The sequence below is a fragment of the Muscardinus avellanarius genome (genome assembly GCF_963383645.1).
Source record: "Muscardinus avellanarius genome assembly, chromosome: 22".
In the NCBI taxonomy this organism is placed as follows: domain Eukaryota; kingdom Metazoa; phylum Chordata; class Mammalia; order Rodentia; family Gliridae; genus Muscardinus; species Muscardinus avellanarius.
In genome coordinates, this window is record NC_137808.1 from 7,846,941 (window position 1) to 7,861,786 (window position 14,846).

General features: G+C 49.5%; 1 protein-coding gene across 8 annotated transcripts in view; it reads left to right on the forward strand.

Annotated features, from left to right (window-relative positions):
- ATP2B2 (ATPase plasma membrane Ca2+ transporting 2) overlaps positions 1–14,846 on the forward strand; it is a gene marked incomplete at both ends in the record, with an annotated part of 95,204 nt that overhangs the window by 15,490 nt on the left and 64,868 nt on the right. For 7 of the 8 annotated variants that reach the window (XM_080718057.1, XM_080718059.1, XM_080718060.1 and 4 more), the window contains one exon: positions 11,056–11,253. In XM_080718057.1, the coding sequence (XP_080574183.1) occupies positions 11,056–11,253 (198 nt within the window). Of the gene's footprint in view, positions 1–11,029; positions 11,254–14,846 lie in introns of all 8 variants that reach the window. The other variant, XM_080718058.1, reaches the window with a different exon arrangement.

The window sequence follows — 14,846 nt, forward strand, 5'->3', positions numbered from 1 at the left end:
AACCCTGAGAGGAGATGCCATTATAACCCCATTTTACAGAGGGGGGAATGAGCTACCTTGGAATTAACAAGCCCAACCTGTAAATGGCAGAGCCAAAGGCTGGGCATGGTGTCACGTGCCTGGAGCCTACACTCTGGAGTCTCACAGGAGGATTGCTGGTTGAAGGCCAGCCTCAGCAACTTAGCAAGACTGTTTCAAAGTAAAAAACAAAATAAAGCTGGGGTGTATCTCAGAGGCAGGATGCCCCTGGGTTCCATCCCCAGTATCCCCCCATAAAAGCTTCGCACCCAGCCTCCAGGCCAACAGATGGATGGTAGGCTTGAGGGGAGCAAGGAGAAGTCGGACGCATGTGTGAATCTCACCAAAACTGGAGTTGGAGACCAGTGTGGTGGCGCACACTTGTAATCCCAGCATTAGGTGGCTGAGACAGGAGGATCATGGTTCGCAGACAGCCTCAGCTACTTAGGCCCTTTGCAACTCAGTGAGACCCTGTTTCAAAATAAAAAATAAGGCCGGGGCTGTAGCTGGGAGGTAGAATCCCCTGGGTTCAATCCTCAGCACCACAAAAAAAAAAAAAAAAAAAAAAACTGGAGTTGGAGCCCAGGCTTAGAGGGACACACCTGCGATCCCAGTCCTTGGGAGGCTGAGAGAGGAGGACTGCAGGTTCAAGGCCAGCCTTAGTAACTTAGCAAGACCCTGTTTCAAAATAAAAAATAAAGCTGGGTGTGGTGGCACATGCTTGTAATCCCAGCATTCGGGAGGCTGAGACAGAAGGATCACAGTTCACAGACAGCCTCAGCTACTTAGTGAGGCCTTTTGCAACTCAGTGAGACCCTGTTTTAAAATTTAAAAAATTAAAAAAGGGCTCAGAGGTAGAACGTCCCTGGGTTCCATCCCCAGTGCCGCAATCAATCAATCAGTCAAGTTGCCGGGAGTGTCACTCTGAGGTAGAGCCTCCTGGGTTCAATCCCTTATACGGAAGAACCCGGAGTTGCCTCAATTCAGGTCTCAAGTCTCTGCCGTGTGCGGGACAGTTTATTCTGGAAGGGAGCAGGGAGTCGAGGCTGGTGGTAAGGGTCTGGGGGGAGACAGAGCCAAGCAGGCGTTTGGAATATTCAGAGGGGTGTGGTAGGTTCCAGGAGAGTGAAGAAAGGGGGGCTCCAGGGGACGGAGGGAGGTAGATTCCAGACCTAGAAAAGGGTGGCAAGGTGGAGGCGAGGCCACGGCAAGGCTGGGGACCGGTCTTCAAGTCCCACCCACTCAGCCCAGGCCCTGAGCTCCCAAGCAGGGGACGCGAGTCATCTGTCTTTGGGCCCTTTGGATGCAGCAATCATGAAATGGTCATTTATCAAATAGACAGACAAAGAAGGAAAGACAGAAAGAGCCATGAGTGAGGTGTGTGTGTGTGTGCTACTGGGGATTGAACCCAGGGGCCTCCCACCTCTGCCCTCCACCCCCGGCCCTTGTTATTTAGAAACAGGGCCTCGCTAAGTGAGATTAATCTTAACTGTGAAACGGAGGCTGCGGGGAAAATGGTGTTGCTGGAGCCCCAGTTACTGACTGAATGCTACGACCACACAGTTCAAAGCCCAGGGGCTCGAAATTAAGTGATGTTTTATTTGCGCATATCCCGCACACTCCCAAAAGATTTCCAAACAGCATGGCCTGGTAATGCATCTGAGTGAGTGTAGAAAATTGAAGAACCGGGCGCGGTGGTGCATGCCTGTCATTCCAGTACTTGGGAGATTGAGACAGGAAGATTGCAGGTTCAAAGCCAGCCTCAGTGACTTAGTGAGACCCTATTTATTTTCTTTCTTTTCTTTTCTTTTCTTTTTTTCTTTCTTTCTGCGGTACTGGGGATGGAACCCAGGGGCATTTTACCTCCAAGCCACACCCCCAGCCCTATTTTTTATTCTTTATTTTGAAACAAGGTCTCAGGAAGTTGTGGAGGGCCTCACTAAGTAGCTGAGGCTGTCCTCCGACCTGTGATCCTCCTGTCTCAACCTCCCAAATGCGGGGATTACAAGCATGCGCCACCACGCCTGGCTGACCCTGTTTCAAAATATAAATAAATAAAGCCGGGCATGGTGGCGCATGCTTGTAATCCTCACGCTTGGGAGGCAGAGACAGGAGGATCGCGCAGGTTCGAAGCCAGCCGCGCGCGCTGGCTTAGGAGACCCTGTTTCCAAATAAAAATGTAAAAAATAGGTCTGGGAGTGTAGCCCGGAGGTAGAAGGGCTTCCATGAACCCCAGTACCACCAAAAAAATAAAAAATAAAAATAAATAAATAAATAAATAGGATAAGTGGGTGTCACTTGAAAGTAGAATGCCTCTGGGTTCAACCCCCAGTACCAAAAGAGGGAGAGAGGGAAGGAGAGAGGGATAAGGAAAGAGAGATTGTCATAAACTGACGGTTTCACGCACCAGAGTAAGACCCATGTTTGTGGAGTACGTGAATGAATGAATGAATGAATGAATGAATGAAACCAACACTCTAGTAGTCCAAAACAGTACTCAAGCTTTCTCCTCCACTAGAAGGACAGCCAGCTAGAAAGAAGAGAACAGCTTCTCTCCAAAGCCACACTGTCCTGGGGCAGCCTGTACCCTGGCGGACCCTTGGGCCCCGTCTCTGTGCAGCCCTCGCTTGGTCGGCCAGCACCTCCACCAAGTGCCAGGGCCACAGTGCTGACGCAGCAGCTCTGGGTGTGCCCTCAGTTGGGAAAGCCAACCTGAGCCCCCTGGTCCAGAGGACAAAGGAACCCTGCGGGAGAATGGGTGTTGCGAGTCTTGGCATGGGCCCTGGCATACGCTGGCACCAGCCTCACTACCGGTCTTGGCCTCTGTCATCGTTTGGGTTTCCCCCAAAGCAGGACCAGAGTCAGGGAAGGGGTGTAGGGGTATATTAGGGAGCGATTTGGGAGTGAGGCATGTTAAACAGCAAAGGAGGTTAGGAAAAGAAGGGGAGCTGGCTGCGGTGGCAGCAGCTGAGGCGCTGCCCCACTGGCCACCTTTGCAGGGAGCATGTGGGTTGTACCCCCTAATCCTTCTGCAAAGGGAGTCATCCCAACTCCCTTTCTCTGCTGGGCAGGGTCTTGCTGACCTCCAGCTTGGTAAAAAGCCCCAGAACAGAAGCTGGAACCTTCTGCCTGGGGGAAAATTCAGCCAGCATGCTCAGGAGCACTGCAGCTGGGAGTCAGGGAGGACCTGGGTGCCAGGGCCCAAGATCAAGGTCACAGCTTCCCAGGAGCTCATGGAGAGAAGCTCCAATCCTCGGTGTTGTTTCTTGTGTGCTGAGTATACTACATGCATGGCTGTGCTTGCTCTCGGGTGCATTGTAGAAGGCTGCTACCATTTATCTCCTCTTACCAATGAGATAAATGAGGCCCAGAGCCTTGTGTGTAAACCCCATTAAAGTCAGCCGGGTGTGGTGGCGCACACTTGTAATCCCCGCACTTGGGAGGCTGAGACAAGAGGATCATGCAGGTTCAAAGCCAGCCTCAGCTACTTAGCGAGGCTCTCAGCAACTTAGTGAGACCCTGTTTCCAAATAAAATATTAAAAAAAATAGGTCTGGGAATCCGGGCATGGTGGCACATGCTTGTAATCTCAGCACTTGGGAGGCTGAGACAGGAGGATCGCACAGGTTCAAAGCCAGCCTCAGCTACTAACTTAGGCTCTCAGCAACTTAGTGAGACCCTGTTCCCAAATAAAGTATAAAATTAGTCTGGGAATATATCCCAGAGGTAGAAAAGCCCCTGGATTCCACCCCCAGTACCACCAAAAATAAATAAATAAATAAATAAATAAATAAATAAATAAATAAATAAATAAATAAATAAATCTAGGAGTGCAGCCTGGAGGTAAAAAGCCTCTGGGTTCCATCCCCAGTGCCACGAAAGAAAAAAGGAAGGAAGGAAGGAGAGGGAGGGAGGAAGGAAGTCAGTCAAACTGGTGACAGGCAGGATTTGAACTCAAGTCTGTCTGATTCCACAGGGCCAGAGAGCCTGCCAGGAGTGGGGCTCAGGCAAAGGAAGTGGCGAGTTATGTATAAAGGCAGGGAAAAGCATTCCTGGCAGAGGGAACAGCATGTGAAAGCCTCTGAGGCAGAAAAGCACCAGGCCTCAGCAAGGAGGCTGCAGCCTAGTGGTGTGTGGGGGCCACAGGGGCTGGGGAGGTCTCAGATGAGTTTTCCTGTTTATGGAGGAGGTCAGAAGGCAGAAGAGTCCCTGATGTGATGCAAAGGGAAAGATGAGATGATGGGCATCGTTCATTGAGCACCTGTTGTGAGCCTAGAGTGTCCCGCGCATTACTTACTAACACTCAGTCGAGGAGGTGTAAGAAAGGGAGCCAGGCTTTAACCCCAGCTCATCTCCAAGTCTGCTTCACCCAAAGGTCCTGTGAACACTAACCGTGATTTTCTTACAGCATGTATTGATTTCAAATCAAACTTTGACTTATTCAACTAAAACATGTGCACATTTTTGTAAAAACTAAAATGTTTCAATCAAAGCTTACCACTCTAAGCCCGGCGTGGTGGCGCACACTTGTAATCCCCGCGCTTGAGAGGCTGAGACAGGAGGATCTGCAGGTTCGGAGCCAGCCTCAGCTACTGAGTGAGGCCCTCTGGAATTTAATGAGACCCTGTTTGAAAATAAAGAATAAAAAATTGGGCTGGGGGGTATAGTTCAGAGGTAGAATGCCCCTGGGTTCTATCCTTAGTTCAAGAAAGAGCCGGGCGTGATGGCGCACGCTTGTCATCCCCGCGCTTGGGAGGCGGAGACAGGAGGAGGATCGCGCAGGTTCAGCCGCGCTGGCTTAGGAGACCCTGTATCCAAATAAAAATGTAAAAATAGGTCTGGGAGTGTAGCCTGGAGGTAGAAAGGTTTCCAGGAATCCCAGTACTACCAAAAAAAAAAAAAAAAAAAAGAAAAGAAAAAGAAAAAGAAAAACAAGAAAAAGAAAGAAAGGAAAGACATAAATGACCTAAATGGAACTGAGCTACACATGTTATTCCGCAACTTCTTTCCGCTCCACAGTTTGTCTTAGAGAGCCTTCTCTGTCCGCACATATAGATAGCTCTCCGTGTGTTAACAGGCGTGCACTGTACTGTGGACTTGGTGTACCCCGTTTATTTCACCCACTCTCCTTCCAAAGACAGAAATGCATTTTTCAAAAAATGTTGCTCTTGAAGGGCTTGTCGATTTTTTCCTTGAAAATATAAGTTTTTTATTTATGCTAATGGAGGAACCCACATCACACAGACCACGCAAATGTTTAGCAACACCCAGCCTGGTGACTAAGTCTCCCAGCTCCCCTCAGGTGCTTGGCATCCCCGGGAGGTAGCTGTTGTCCATTGCCAAAGCTCTCTCTACAGCACAAGCTCTCAAAAGCAGCGGGAGGGGGCAGAGCTGTTGAGGATGGCGCAGGTTCGAAGCCAGCCGCGCTGGCTTAGGAGACCCTGTTTCCAAATAAAAATATTTAAAAAAAAAAATAAGTGTCTGGGAGAATAGCCCAGAGGTGGAAGGGCTTCCAGGAACCCCAGTACCACCAAAAACCAGGCTGGGATGTAGCTCAGTGGGAGGATGTTTCTGGGTTCCATCCTCTGAAAAAGAGAGAGAGGAGAGGAGAGGAGCCACACCGTGGACAGCGTCCGAGTGAGCGTTAGTGTTTATGAACTTCCAGGCCTCACAACTTTGTCCAGCATCATTTGACACATGGTGTTAATTTTTAATATGCTCTGTAATCTAAATTCAATCTCTAACACCATTCATTTCTCACCCCAGTCTCTCTTACATCTGCTCCCAAAAATAGGCGTGTTGGTTTTCAGCAGGAAGGCAAGAGGCTGCAGGACTGGGCTCTGGGGAACGGCGTGATGGGTGGGCTGAACCGGGCCAGTGTCGCACCTACAGGTCCCCAAAAACACTTGGCACCCGAGGTACCAGAGCCACCTGGCCTTTCTCCGGGTCCCTCCTTCACATCACAGGTGGGGAAACTGCGGCCCGGGAAGGGACACAGCTTGTCCACAGCCCAAGGCCCTTCTGCTGCACACTTCTCCTCACTTTGACTGTCCTCTCCCCGTCCTACCGTGCTGTCACAGTCCTGCCTGTCCAAAGGGGTCTTCTCCCAGGATGTCTGGACCAATTGCTAAAAATGGGTGATAATAGTACAGAACAGGGCTGGGGGTGCGGCTCAGTGGCCCAGCACTTGCCTAGCATGCATGAAGCCCTGGGGCCCATCCCCAGCACTGCAAAAGCAAATAATAAGCCAGGCATGGTGGCTCATCCCTGTACTCTCAGTGCTTGGAAGGCTGAGACAGGAGGAACGCAGGTTCAAGGTCAGCCTCAGCAAGCTAGGGAGACCCTGTTTCAAAACAAAAAATAGGAGCCGGACGTGATGGCTCATGCTTATAATTCCTGTACTTGGGAGGCTGAGAAAGGAGGATCGTGGTGTCGAGGCCAGCCTCAGCTACTTAATGAGGCCCTCTGCAACTCAGTGCGGCCCTTTTTCAAAAATAAAAGACTAGAGCCAGGTGTGGTGGCACACACTTGTAATCCCAGCATTTGGGAGGCTGAGACAGGAGGATTGCAGTTTGAGGACAGCCTCAGCTACTTAGTGAGGCCCTTTGCAGCTTAGTGAGACTCTATTTCAAACAATGAAAGAATAAAATATAGGGCTGGGGGTGTAGCTTGAAGTTAGAATGCTTCTGGGTTCCATCCCCAGTAAAATAAATAAATAAATAAATAAATAAATAAATAAATAAATAAGTAAATAAATAAATAAACAAACTAACTAAAAAAATAGGGCTGGGGGTGTAGCTCAGAGGTAAAATGCCCCTGGGTTACATTCCCAATACAAGAAAGAAAGATAGAAGGAAAGAAAGAAAGAAAGGAGAGAGAAGAAAGAGAAAGAAAGGAAGGAAGGAAGGAAGGAAGGAGCCAGGCATGATGGCACATGCCTGTAATCCCAGTACTCGGGAGGCTGAAACAGGAGGATTGCAGGGTCTGGACAGCCTCAGCTATTTAGTGAGTCCCTACATAAGTTAGTGAGACCCTGTTTCAAAATAAAGAATAAAAAAAATAGGGCTGGGGTGTAGCTTGGAGGTAGAATGCCCTTGAGTTCAATCCCTAGTTCCGCAATACAAAACAAAAAATAAAAAGGTCTGGGGGTAGAGCTTGGAGGTAGAAGGCCTCTGGGTTCAATCCCCAGTATTGCCAAAATAATAATAATAAATAATAATAGTGCAATACGCTTACCTGGTGCCAGGTATTATGGGACGCATTCGCCCTCGCACCCTGACCCTGCAGTGTGGACGGTGTTGTCACCTGGCACCAGACTGGGCCCACAGCGGGGGTTCCAGAAAAAACAGACCGAGTGAATGAGCCAGCAAACATCCTGCTGCTAGAATCCCAGACTCGTGTCATAGTAGAACACTGAATTTATAAATATAACAGGCGACGCGAGCTCTGCGGCACAGTAGACTTCTAGCGTAACTGTAACAGGCAAGCGCTCCGGTCCCCCAGCCAGCATGCTCACAGTGCTGTTTCAGAGGTCCCTCTGATGGTCCCTTCCTAGGAGCAGACTGGAGACCCTCCGTCCGCCCTCCCATCCTCACCAAGACCCAGCCGCCAGGGCCCATTCATGCTGAACTCTGCCCAGAGGCATCCTGGACCAGGCTCCCAATGCTAACACTCGCTCGTGTATGTGACCCGCAGCCAGCAGGGGGGACGAGTCTAAGGCCTCCAGTGCTGGTTCCTGGGGCAGCCCCAGAGCGCCACAGCAACTCCGTGAGCCCTGCTGTGGTCAGAGCTGGGTTACGAGCAGGCTGGGGCTACCGAGAATGGGGCACAGCTGCCAATGGAGGGAGGGAGAGGCCAGCCCTGGCTTGGAGACCCAAGGCAGGACAGTGGTTACGGGAAAAACAGAATGACACGCTCAGCAACACGGGGAGACTCGGGGGCGTCTGATGAAGCGTGAACGTCAGGAGGCCTCTCCCCAGAGCCGCCCCTCGGTCACACGCTGAGGCCCCTGTGGGAGGCTCGCCTTACCAGGCTCTGCTTCTCAAGGGTGAGTGCACCTGGGGGTCCACCAGTTGTTTGTCAGCCATGTCTTGGTGCAGATGAGTTCAGAGGGGAACACAGAGGTGGACACATGGAGCGCAGGAGGAGGAGGCTATGGACATAGGTTGGAGGCAAGTCCGAAGGCCAGAGTAGCGGGTTGAAGCCCACAGGTTTTATTCTGAAGATAATAAGGTGCAGCCAGGTGTGGTGGTCATCCGAGAACTTGGGAGGCCGAGACAGGAGGATCACAGGTTCAAGGCCAACCTGAGCAGCTTAGCAAGACCCTGGGCAACTAAGCCCTTGTTTCAAAATAACAATTTCAAAAAGGTCTGGAGCTGTAGCCTGGAGGCAGAACACCCCTGCATTTATTTTTTTATTTTTATTTTTTGGGGGGATCCCTAGACTAGTAAAAGACCTAAAAGGATTAGAAACGTTTATATAGTTGCTGCTACTCGTGAAAATATTGCAGACAACATAAGATTAGGAAAATAAAGAAGTTGTTTTTCAATATTAGCAACAGAAATTATAATCTTGTTCGGTGTTCAATTTGTAACACAGTAACCAATAGGCAATTTTATTTTTCTAAGGTTTTATTTTTTTATTAAACAAATTTTTTATTGAACATAAATGGTATACATTTAAACTATCCTTGGTGCCCTCTCCCCACCACCCCCGTTTTCCCTTCCCCCCTCCCACCAATGATTGTCCAGGGTAACCATGACTTATTCATAATTTTACACATATTCGGATGTAGACCCTCATTAATCAAGTTCAGCCTTCCTCCTCTCCTATCTTTCCATTCAAACTTTGCTGGTATTTCCCCTCCATTACCTGGAGTCCCACTGGTATCCTCTGTGTTCCCTAGTTTGGGCATATTAGAGGAAACATCTGTACCTTCTCCTTCTGTGCTTGGCTGATCTCACTTAACATAATGTTCTCTAGGGCTTTCCATCTTCTTGCAAATGATATAATTTTGTTCTTCTTTATGGCTGAATAGAATTCCATTGTGTGTATTTCCCACAGTTTTGCTATCCATTCATCTGTTGATGGTGATCTGGGTTGGTTCCATATTTTGGCTATTACGAATTGTGCTGCTATGAACATAGGTCTGTATATGTTGCTGTATTTCTCTGAATTCAACCCCTTTGGAACAATACCCAGGAGTGGTAGAGCTGGATCATATGGTGGATCTATCCCCACCTTTCTTAGGAATCTCCACACAGATCTCCATAGCGGCTGAACTAGTTTGCACTCCCACCAACAGAGTAAAAGAGTTCCTCTTTCCCCACATCCTCGCCAGCATTTGTTGTTGATTTCTTTATGCTTGCCACTCTGACTGGGGTTAGATGGAGTCTCAGTGTAGTTTTGATTTGCATCTCCCTGATGGCCAGTGATGAAGAACATCTTGTCATGTATCTATTGGCCCTTTGTATCTCTTCTTTTGTGGAGTGTCTATTTAGTTCATTTGCCCATGTCTTGATTGAGAACACCCCTGCATTTAATCCCTAATACCACACACACACACACACACATACACATTCATACACACACACACACACACACACACGCACGCGCGCGCGCGCACACACACAATTCCAAACGTAGCGTATCGACAAAGACTGCTTTCCCAAATGCAGTCACATCTGCAGGCTCCCAGGTTTGGCCACGGATACTTCAACGCTTCATCTCACTTAGGGTTTTGCATCATAGAGACAGCACGAGGGCTATAACCATCCCGGTTTTTGCTTCCAGTACAGAATTCACTAGATTGCAGAAGATGTTCAGTGCGTTATCGTAAGTCAGGCTGTGGTTGAGATGAACGCTCAAGAGTAGCTTGCTATACATGTCTCCGGGTCAGGCATTATGGCTCACGCCTGTAAACCAGTGCTCAGGAGGATGAGACAGGAGGTCTGTAGCTCTGAGGCCAGCCTCAGCAACTTAGCAAGACCCTGTTTTAAAATAAAAAAAAAATAAAAAGCTGGGCATTGTGGCACACACTTGGAATTCAAGCATTTGGGAGGCTGAAACAAGAGGATAGCTGTTCAAGGCCAGCCTCAGTTACTGCTTAGTGAGGCCCTTTGCAATTCAGTGAGACCTTGTTTCAAAATGAAGAATAAAAAATAAGGCTGAGGGTGTAGCTCAGAGGTAGAATGCCTCTGGGTTCCATTCTCAGTATCGTAAATGAATGAATGAATGATAAAAAGAGTTGAGGGTGTAGCTTAGAGGTAGAGTGCCCCAGGTTCGATCCCCAGAACCAAAAAATAAAAGTATTCTGACTGTATGATCACGGTAAACTATGCCATTCTGTAGCTCAGTTGCATGAAATGCACTTTTTTTTTGTAGTACTGGGGATTGAACCCAGAGGCATTCTAACTCTGAGCTTCACCCTCAGCCTTATTTTTATTCTTTATTCTGAAACAGGGTCTCACTGAGTTTCAGAGGGCTTCACTAAGTAGATGAGGCTGTCCTTGAACCACAGTCCAGGGATTACAAGCATGCACCACCACGCCCAGCTTTGAAATGCACTTTTTTGTATTTTGGTGGTACTGTGGTTCCTCCTACCTCCGGGCTACACTCCCAGACCTATTTTATACTTTTTATTTGGAAACAGGGTCTCTTAAACCAGCGCGGCTGGCTTTGAACCCGCGCGATCCTCCCGTCTCCGCCTCCCGAGCGCAGGGATGACAAGCGTGCGCCACCACGCCCGGCTGAAATGCACTTTTGACTTATATTTCCAGCTTACGATGATCTTATGAGGACGGCACCCCACTGTGAGCCCTCGAGCAGCTGCATCTTTGGGGGGACTACCAATCAAACCACTGCATGGTGTTTCTGGCATCTGACAGGTGCCCGTGCAGGGCCAGAGGCTTGCAGAAGCGCTGGGCTCGTGGGCCAGGTACCTGGAAGTCCCTCTGTTCCTGCTCTCTGCCCAGCAATTGCTGGAGGCACACGCACATTTCTCCTAAGCCCAGCCGACCTGTCTGCACTCTGTCCACAGGTTTGCCAGGTACGGCTCCAGACCTGGAGAAGAGAAAGCAGATTTTTGGGCAAAACTTTATACCTCCAAAGAAGCCAAAAACCTTCCTGCAGCTGGTGTGGGAAGCACTGCAAGACGTGACGCTCATTATCCTGGAAATCGCGGCCATCATATCCCTGGGGCTGTCCTTCTACCACCCGCCTGGCGAGAGCAATGAAGGTGAGTCCTTGGAGCCCCGCCTCCCGCCCTGCACCTGACACACGCCCGACCATGGCATGCACACCATGGGCACCCAGGGCTCATGGCTGCCACAGCGAGAAGCCAAGCCAGACCCAACTCAAAGCCTCAGCCCCATCTTTGCTTGGGTGACATGCGAAAGTTAAAGCCAATGGTAGCGATCATTTCAGTAGGCACTTATTGGGCACTTATGGTATGCCAGGCAAGACGGCGTCCTGATAACCCCATAAAGTTGGAGCTGCGCTTATGCCCACTTAAAGGTGAAGAGCTCAAGGTCACCCAGCGTCCGACTCCACTTTGTGTTACCATAACAGAGTAGCAGGGGCCGGGGAATTTATCAGGAAGAGAAATTCTGTCTCATAGTTCTCAAATTTCTAAATCCAGATGTCAGTGTCTGGCTAGGGGCTTACGCCGCGTCATAATATGGCAGAGGGAAGGCGCCACATGAGACAGGGGAAGTGCCTGGCTCACGCCCTGCTCTTTTGGGGCTGGGACACAGCTCAGGGGTAGAGCTGGGTTCCATCCCCAGCACAGCGAAGGACGGAGGGAGGTAAAGCCGGGCGTGGTGGAGTACACTTGTTATCCCAGCATTCGGGAGGCTGAGACAGGAGGATGCGGGTTCATGGACAGCCTCAGCTACTTAGTGAGGCTCTTTGCAACTCAGTGAGACCCTGTTTCAAAAATAAAGAATAAAAAATAGGGCTGGAAGTATAGCTCAGAGGTAGAATGCCCCTGGGTTCCATCCCCAATACTGCAAAAAATAAAAAAAGTAGGGAGGGAGGTAGAGAAGAAAGGAAGGCAGGAAGGAGGGAGGAAAGAAGGAAAGGAGGAAGGAAGGTAGGTCTCTTCCTATAAAGCCTCTAATGCAGCTGAGGGTAGAGGCTCACGCCTGTAATCCCAGTACTTAGGAGGCTGAGACAGGAGGATCACAGGTTCGAGGCCAGCCTCAGCAACTAAGCAAGACCCCGATTCAAACTAAAAAAAAAAAAAAAAATGTTTAAAAGGGCTGGGGAAGCCAGGCGTGGTGGGCATGCTCAGAGGATCGCGATTCGCAGACAGCCTCAGCTACCTAGTGAGGCCCTCTGTAACTCAGTGAGACTTGGTTTCAAAATAAAGAATAAAAAATAGGGCAGGGGGTGTAGCTCGGAGGTCGAATGCCCCTGGGTTCCAGCCCCAGACCCGCAAAAATAGATAGATAAATAAATAAATAAATAAATAAATAAATAAATAAATAAAAGGGCTGGGGATGAGGCTCAGATGTTAAATGCCCTGGATTCAATCCTTAGCAAAAGACACGAATTGCCATAATGGGGACACAACCCTCCGAACTCCTTCCTTCCTCTCTCCCTCCCTCCTTCCCTCTTTCTCTCCCTTCTTCCTTTCTCTACCTTCTTTTCTTCTTTCCTTCCTTCTTTCCTCTTTTTCGCACTGTGTGTGTGTAGTAGTAGAGATTAAACCCAGGAACGTTCTGCCTCTGAGCAACATCCCCAGCCCTGTGCAGATACCAAAATCCTGGAATGCTAAAGTCCCTCGTACACAGTGGCCTGGTGTCTGCATAGAACCTACACACACCTGCTTTTAAGCATCTCGAGATGACACATCGTACCTAATACAACGGCAATACAATTCCACTGTATTGTTTCAGGAATTATAACAAGAAAAAGTCTAAACATGCTAGTACAGACCCAATTGGGTTTTTTTTTTTTTTCTTCCTTATTCTTTTTTATCCAGTTGGATGCCCAGAGGCAGAACCTACAGATAGAGAGCTGACTGCTAGGTTTCTATAAATTTAGCAAGGATAAAGCCGGGCATGGTGGTGCACGCTTGTAATCCCCGCGCTTGGGAGGCCGAGACAGGAGGATCGCGCAGGTTCGAAGCCAGCCTCGGCTACTGAGTGAGGCTCTCAGCAACTTAGTGAGACCCTGTTTCCAAATAAAATATAAAATGGGTCTGGGGGTGTAGCCCGGAGGTAGAAAGCCCCTGGGTTCCACCCCCAGTACCACAAAAAAAAAAAAAAAATTAGCAAGGTTCACTGTGCTTCTCAGCCTTTAGGTCTCCACGGATGTCATTCATGGTGGAATAGGGCCACAACCCTACTTTCTTTCCTTCCATCATTACATTATCAAAATCCTGTTGGGGCCGGGCATGGTAGCACATGCTTGTCATCCCAGCACTTGGGAGGCTGAAACAGGAGGATCTGGGTTTGCAGCCAGCCTCAGCTACTTAGTGAGGCCCTCCGTAACTTAGTGAGACTGTGTTTCAAAATAAAGAATTTAAAAAAAAATCGTGCTGGGAGTGTATCTTGGAGGTAGAATGCCCCTGGGGTCAATCCCCAGCAGAACAACCAAAAATCCTGTTGGACCCAGGCACGGTGGCGTGCAGCGTGTAATCCCAGAATTTAGGAAGCTGAGACAGAAGGATCCCAGGTTCAAGGACAGCCTCGGCAACATAGTGAGACTTTCAGCAGCCTACTGAGACCCTGATTCAAAACAATAAAAAGGAGCTGAGGGTGTCGCTCAGAGGCAGGTTGCCCCTGAGTTCAATCCCCAGCATCCTGTGTCCTAACACACACACACACACACACACACACACACACACACACACACACACCTGCTGGAGCGAGGAGTGATGGCACACACCTAGGAGGTTGAGGCAGGAGGCTCACAGATTTGAGGAAACATATTGCAACCCTATCTCAAGAAATAAAAAGGGCTGGGGATGTAGGTCAGAAATACAGCACCCCGGCAGGGCGTGGTGGCGCACGCTTATAATCCCCAAGCTTGGGAGGCAGAGACAGGAGGATCGCGCAGGTTCAGAGCCAGCCTCGCTGGCTTAAGAGACCCTGTTTCTAAAAATAAAAAAATACAAAATATGTCTGGGAGTGTAGCCCGGAGGTAGAAGGGCTTCCAGAAACCCCAGTACCACCAAAAAAAAGAGAAATATTGCACCCCTTATTTCAATCCCCAGTACCACAATAAAATAAAACAAGAAAAAATTATAAGCCAAACAGTGGCACACACCTGCAATGCCCATATTTGGAAGGCTAAGACAGGAAGATCGAAGGTTCAAGGCCATTCCCAGCAGCTCTGGGCCTCCTTTTTCTCATCCATAATCAGAAGACCAGCTCTCCCTCTCGGAGGTCTTCTTAGAGGTGCGGGGAGAGGCTGGACCAGCTGAGGCTCAGCATTCCAGGATGGGAGCCACCTTTGGGTTGTGCCCGGTGCACCTGGTGTTTTTCTGTTTCTCTTCACTGCAGGGGCTTAGCTTTCCTGGAGCAGTTTGGGGTACAGACAAGGTGTGACGGTGTGGGGTGCAGGGTCACTGTGGTCACTGAGGGCCTGTGGCTCCACTCCACTGCACTCACCCAGCAAGGGCTGCTGGGAACCGCCTATAAGCTGAGGAGCATCTGCCTTCCTCTCCTGAACCCCGAGGGGTGGTCCATGGGTCCGCATTTTGCAGATGTGACAAAGACTCCCCCAGGCTCATGCCAGGTGGGGCGAGAAGCAGTACATTGGAGGGCAGACGCAGAATGGGGGCTCCCGGCCCTGCCCTGCTGCCTGGGGACCTCCCCACCC